This window comes from Canis aureus, chromosome 24 (genome assembly GCF_053574225.1).
Source record: "Canis aureus isolate CA01 chromosome 24, VMU_Caureus_v.1.0, whole genome shotgun sequence".
Classification (NCBI taxonomy): Eukaryota; Metazoa; Chordata; class Mammalia; order Carnivora; family Canidae; genus Canis; species Canis aureus.
This window is the reverse complement of record NC_135634.1, coordinates 43,725,145-43,731,646: the sequence shown is the minus strand read 5'-3', so window position 1 is coordinate 43,731,646 and position 6,502 is coordinate 43,725,145. Positions and strand designations below refer to the sequence as shown.

Sequence of the window (6,502 nt, the reverse complement as noted above, 5' to 3'; positions counted from 1 at the left end):
TTTGGTAGTCTTTGTCAGGTACTTTATCCAGAATATATTGGATCTGGGAACCCTTCAAGCAAGGCTGACTGATTTGGCTGGTAAAGAAATAATGTGCCCTTTTAAGATTCAGACAGCTTATTACTTACATAAATGGCAAAAGCAGGAAGAGCAAAGGTACCATCTCCCTGGGGCAGAAGGCCTCATACCTCATTGGAACTTGCAATATGAGGAGACAGTGTGTCATGATACCTCTGGAAGATAAAGTGGTGAGTGGGACATGGCCTGTCATAGTGCTTCACAAGCGTCCCATGCTCTCATGTTCTGGAAAGATCATGGGGCAGGCTGCCAAGACTTAGATCGAATCAACTGTAGTTAAGTCTTGCCTATGCTGTCTATGTGGAGACACAAAAGGTTACCAGGGTGCCATGGCTGAGCCACTCGCCAACAGAACCCAGAATTGTCAGAGATCTTAGTGCCCAAGTTGGGAATGCTTCTATCAGCTGAGCCAATTATGATTCTGTGAATTGAAAACTGGCTATGCTCTGCATCCTGTACAAGTTTCCTGATGCCACTGGGTATGAGGCCAAAAAGGATGCTATCCAGGATTCAGTAAGGTGATCAGTGACTAGAATATATAAATATTATTATTATAAATAATAATAATAATAGAATATATAAATAGCTTTCTATAAGAGTCAATAATTGGTAATAAAATATATTGGGGGGAAAGTTCATGTTCACAATAGCAAGAAAAAAATGTCAACTGCCTGAGCATTAAAAAAAAAAAAGAAGAAAGAAAGAAATGGCTAAGTCCTGTGTGGAAAGGGGAAAAGAAGAGAAAATTTTGCATAAGGACCTAATAAAAGATTAAAATATAAATGGAAGCGCATAATACAATCCTTTATAGAAAGACCCAATATTTTCTACTGTAAATTTCACTCCAAATTATTCAATAAGGGAACTAGACAAGATAATTTTATATTTTATTTAAAAAATAAATGAACAGAAATGGCAATAAAAATTTTTGAAAAAGTTGTTTGTACATCAGAATAGTCAGTAGGAGGGACCACAACGTGTCATCATGTAGCTGCTGAGGAATTGACTGGGGGTGGGGTGCGCAGGGTGGGGGGGGGAGGGTATTGGCTATTTTATGAAAGATTGGGCTCCAACTGAGAACTGTTCTCGCCTGTTTCCTGAATTGCAAAAGTGTTTTTGAAAGTATTCTCAAATATGGCCTCTAGCTGAAGTCCCAGCTTGATGAATTTCTGGTTGTCCTGGAAAGGCAAAGACAAAAATGAGAATGGCCATTGCACTGAGCTTAGGCTCACCATGTTTTGCAGAATCTAGAACTTCATTTTACACTATCTCAAATGTTAAGGGAGAATTAATACAGTTCAGAGTGCTTGGTTCCCTGATAGCTTGATCATTTCTCTTTATCATTTCTCTAATTCTTCATCAGAGCTTTATCGATTAATTTTTTAAATATATTAGTTGCTTGATTTTCGAACACAGCACCATTGACTTGCAACACTACAATATGGTACAGAAAGGGGTTCATGGAGCCCCCTCTCTCTCCCTCACCCCTTAAGATAATCCTTGTTTACTTTTTGATATAGCACTAAGAAATTCGGAAGTAATCCAAGATTTTGAAACTTGAGAAACTTGATTTGGCAGCTTCCTTTAAAGGAGAGAAACACCAGTGGCCTCTATAATGCACTTTGAGCGGCGGAGTGACCTGGGAGTCCTGGCTCCTGCGGAGATGCCCCTCCTTGCACCATGGCCCTGTGGGTTTTGCCTGTAAGCAACCTCCCATGCTCCGCATCCGGGCTGCAGCACTGGGAACCAGTGGTGCTAGGGAGATGCCCAGGCGTGAGGGCGAGACCCCTGTCCACACATTCCCGAAGGCTTGGATGCCAGGGCAGGTGCACAGAGGCACCAGCAACTGCGCATGCTCATACTCTATGCCTGGCACCCAATCTCCCTCGGCTGATTCCCTTAGTCTGGCTAAGGATAGGAGCCCAGGACAAAGGTGGAGACTTCGGGGACACGCACAGAGCTACCCAGGTTCAGGGGGGAAAATGATCTTCCATTTCTTTTTTTTTTTATTTTACTGGAGTTCAATTTGCCAACATATAGCATAACACCCAGTGCTCATCCCATCAAGTGCCCCCCTCAGTGCCCATCACCCAGTCACCCCCACCCCCTGCCCACCTCTCTTTCCACCACCCCTTGTTCATTACCCACCATTTGCTTCTACGTGGATGGAACTGGAGGGTATTATGCTGAGTGAAATAAGTCAATCAGAGAAGGACAAAAATTATATGGTCTCATTCGTTTGGGGAATATAAAAAATAGCGAAAGGGAATAAAGGGGAAAGGAGAGAAAATGAGTGGGAAACATCAGAGAGGGAGACAGAACATGAGAGACTGCTCTTCCATTTCTTGCAGAAGGCAATAGGTCTGCAGTCCACTGCTCTCTGTGGGTGAAAACTGAGTACCTAGGAGCAAGTAAATGCTGAGGTCCTAAGATGATGTCTGCAAGGACACCTAGTTTATTGTTATTTTCCCCACCTTAGACTGCGGGGCTTTTAGAATACTTCCAGAGTTTGCACTTGTGTGGCTTAAACAGGATGAGGGAAACGGTAACATTTAGCTGATACAAGAAGAATAAATGGCAAGGGAGCTTAACCCAAAGAAAGAGGGAGCCCCTTACCTTGTAATATGCCCTGTGGTTCTGAAAGATGAGGCACATGTCCCGTACAAACCCTTTCACTTGGAGGTACAGTTTCATATTCAGCTTTTTCCTGATTTTGTTTAGCCACATGGGCTTCTTTGGGCCATGAGATGCCTCTCTACTCTGCTGACAAAAAAAAAAGTGCCGAGGGCAGGCTGTTAGCGCCCTTCCAAGTCTATCCTCCCCAAATTCCTATGTTGAAATCCTAACCCCCAGTGTGATGGTATTAGGAGGTCAGGCCTTTGGGAGATGATTAGATTGTGAGGATAAGTCTCATGAATGGGATTAGTGCCCTTATAAAAATGACCCCAGAGAGCTCTCTCCCTCTCCTTCCGCCATGTGAGGACGCTAAAAGAAGTTGGCAGTCTGCAGGATCACACTGGCACGCTGACCTCAGACTTTCAGCCTCCAGAGCTGGGAAGAATAAATGTCTGCTGTTTGAGGTGCCCCGGCTCTAGTACTTTGTGGTAGCAGCCTAAATGGCCAAGCATCGAGTAAGCGGACTCTGACATCCATCAACAAGACAAGGATAATGACAATTGGACCCGTTGGACCCATATCACAAATTTGACAATGCCAATTTTGGGCTTTGTTGTCTTCACTTACGTAATGTGGTTTTGAGGCAAAAAAGAGGCTTTTTGAATAGCAGTAGACCTTCAAGAGGACAAATTCACATTTCTGCAAAAGATAAATGAGATTTTATTTTTTTATTTTTTTATTTTTTAGATTGTATTTATTTATTCATAATAGACACACAGAGAGAGGCAGACACAGGCAGAGGGAGAAGCAGGCTCCATGCTGGGAGCCCGATGTGGGACTTGATCCTGGGACTCCAGGATCGCGCCCCGGGCCAAAGGCAGGAGCCAAACCACTGAGCCACCCAGGGATCCCCGATAGATGAGATTTTAAGTGATGAGCAGCTTGGAGAGGATGAAATGTAAATATGCTCAGAGGGAATGCACAGCTCCCAAACCTGTGGCCTATGAAAAAACACAGAATGGGCATTTTCTTTGGAACACAAATTGTAGTGTTAGGTCTGTGATCAAAGCACATGGGGGACAGCAGTTTGCCCTTGGGCATCATCCCTCCAGCCCCTGCAAGGCTGTGCTTCTTCTCTCAAGTCCACAGAAAAGACTTCAGGTTTACATTTCAACTCACCAACTGTTCCTCAGGTACCATCCGTCTCTTTAGGACCTCAGATGCCTGGTGACCTAGTTGGCTTTGTGGGTACTTTTTCTGAAGAGCCTTTATCCTGCAGAAGATGCAACTCCATGGGTCCCTGAGAGGTTGGGCACAAGATCAGCAGAGGTAGGTTGTCTGTGACTCAGCCACTGTTTCTACAACTGCTAAAGGCCTCTGTTCAGGAATGATGGGTGGTTTCCACATTGTACCCAACTTCTCTCTTGGACACTCCCCTGCATTAGAGCCCCATTTGGGCACAGTTTCCAGACACCCGTCCCTTTAATCATGGTAGCGGGGCTGACAGTTTGCTGGGTGAGCTGCCATGGTGGGTGACAGTCTTTCATTCATCTCAAAACTTAAAGTTCTCATCTGAGCCACTGTGGGCTCAGTAATGATTCCTGCCTGTTAAAAATTGAGGATTGGAGATCAGTACCTTCAGTACTGGAGTCTTGGGCCTCACTGAGCCATCAGACCATAGTAAAAGCAAACCAGCTCTTGCTTCTCAACATAGCAGAATAAGCACAGAGCACAGAGCTACAGGCATCCTCTCCTCCAGCACTGCCGTATCTGGACCTAGAATCTGTGCTGCAGAAATTTCTTGGAAAGGAACTCTATGGACAGAGTAGTTCAGACATCTGCCATTTGCTCCTAGATTCATTGTCTATTGTCCTCTGCCAGGATCCCTATGCTGAAGGGCTCTCAATAGTCAAGCGGATACACTGGTCTCTCCTAGATAGTCATTTGTTCCTCTCCTTGGCTACTCCAGTGCTTGCTCAAGAGGTCCATTCCTAAGTACGTGTGGTGTGAGCATGGGGACTATACATGGGCTCAGCAATAGAGCAGATCTGTCTTCTTCCCCTGCAGATTGCGCATCTGTAGAGCTTTATGCAGAATCCCTGAGATGACATTATTTCCTGGGAACTACCGGCCTGAACAGGTGGATTACATTAGACTCTTCCACTCTCGAAGGGCAATGCCCTGTCTTCAGAGGGACAGACACAATCCTGGTAGAAATCATCCACCCACCCTGGCCATAGCAATGCTGTCTATACTATACTCACGGGATGCCTTATCTATCTCCATGTTAATTCCACATCCCATCATCTCTGACCAAAGATACATTTTAGGGCAAAGGAAATGCAGCATTAACGGCCATCTGAAGGCTCATCAGAGTCCCAGATTTGTCAACTTTTTATGTTCCCATAGTAGGTAGTATATGCTTTAAACCAGCAGCTAATGTATGGTGTCATAACCCCATCAAAGTGCATGAGTGTCTGGGAACCAAGTGGGGGTTATGGGAGTGACACCTCTTTCTAGTGTTTCCCATTAATCTATTGCTGCTAGCGCCATTAAACAACTCTGGATCATATTTCTGGATCCTGATACTTTAAGACTCTGCTGTCTCTGCATCAAAACACATACAACCAGAGACAAACTCTGCAGGCTGATTGCGCATGGTAGGAGGATCTGTGCCATAGGAAGGAAGGGCAAGAGGGGTCCAGTCTCACTGACCTGTTAGCATCTATATGGTGGATGTGGCATGTCTCATGAAAGGACTTTGGACAAGTATCACAGCAGAACAGCTTTCCGGGTCCACGGCAAACCTCACATATATTTGAGTTTTCTGGCTAGAAGGGGAATAATGCAGACATCACTGGAATCAGTGAGACCCCGGAAGCTCAACATGTTGAGATTCTAGAACACATGACCTTTGCTTGTACCCAGGTGACACTTTTAAATTTTTTCTCATCAAAATATTAAGGAACAACACTGAGTGAAGATTTTAGAAGAAGACATTCTGGTCTGTAGTGAAGTTTGGGAGGAAAGGGCCGTTAAGACCATTAAAGTTTTCTTTATTGAGACAGATTCTGACACAAATGAGCAATATCCACAAAAAAGGATGAGTTAGAGATTATCTGAGAAATTTATTATTTGGCTCAGGGATATAATACAGTGTCTTATCTAGTTGTCTACATTCATCATCTACATTGACTTGTTGAAGAGTAATTTACTGAGAATTTAATATAACGGATTATACTTCTGACATATCACCGCATCCTATTTTCTTGGCCATAAGCTCCTCATGATTTGAAGGTCCTGGAGAGGAGTTCCTGCACTGTGGACTTCGTGACTGGAGGGCTCCTGGGCCTGTGACAGTACCTCTGGGGTGGAAAGATGTGGCCACAGATGGCCAGGTAGTTGCCAGGGAGGACAGAGCTCTTGGCTCTGGGAGCCTGTGGGAAGATGTTCTATGATTTAGTTCAATATGTAAGGTGTGGAGATGCCATCTCCAAATGGTCAGGGATTGTGGTAACAGTGACCACCACAACTGAAGGCCATACCCTCATTTTCTAAGCACATAGAAAACCCTGATGGAAGGGCCCACAAAATTCGTTGATACTGGATCAATCTCAATATGTGGGACCTTTAACTAAATTTAACTTCATTTAATGAAATTAAGCATTTGATAGTGTTTTATCTAAGTATTGTAGAGTAACAAACACATGTAACAAACACTAGAATTAATAGACCGAAATAAGACTTGTTCAAGGAATGAGCCCATGTTGGGTAAAAGAAATACATTTTTTTCCCTGCTGTTTTTTGT

The 6,502-nt window shown here is 44.0% G+C and overlaps 1 protein-coding gene across 9 annotated transcripts in view; it reads right to left on the bottom strand.

Annotated features, from left to right (window-relative positions):
* Positions 1–944: 944 nt before the first annotated feature.
* The window catches only part of SP100 (SP100 nuclear antigen), a 98,779-nt gene continuing 93,221 nt past the window's right edge, over positions 945–6,502 (bottom strand). For 5 of the 9 annotated variants that reach the window (XM_077869165.1, XM_077869171.1, XM_077869168.1 and 2 more), the window contains 5 exons: positions 5,410–5,525; positions 3,874–3,994; positions 3,322–3,393; positions 2,695–2,841; positions 945–1,256 (listed from right to left, as the gene is read on the bottom strand). In XM_077869165.1, coding sequence (XP_077725291.1) covers positions 1,131–1,256; positions 2,695–2,841; positions 3,322–3,393; positions 3,874–3,994; positions 5,410–5,525 — 582 coding nt within the window. In that variant the 3' untranslated portion in view covers positions 945–1,130. Of the gene's footprint in view, positions 1,257–2,694; positions 2,842–3,321; positions 3,394–3,873; positions 3,995–5,409; positions 5,526–5,802; positions 6,132–6,502 lie in introns of those variants that run through there. The other 4 variants (XM_077869172.1, XM_077869173.1, XM_077869166.1 and 1 more) reach the window with 3 other exon arrangements.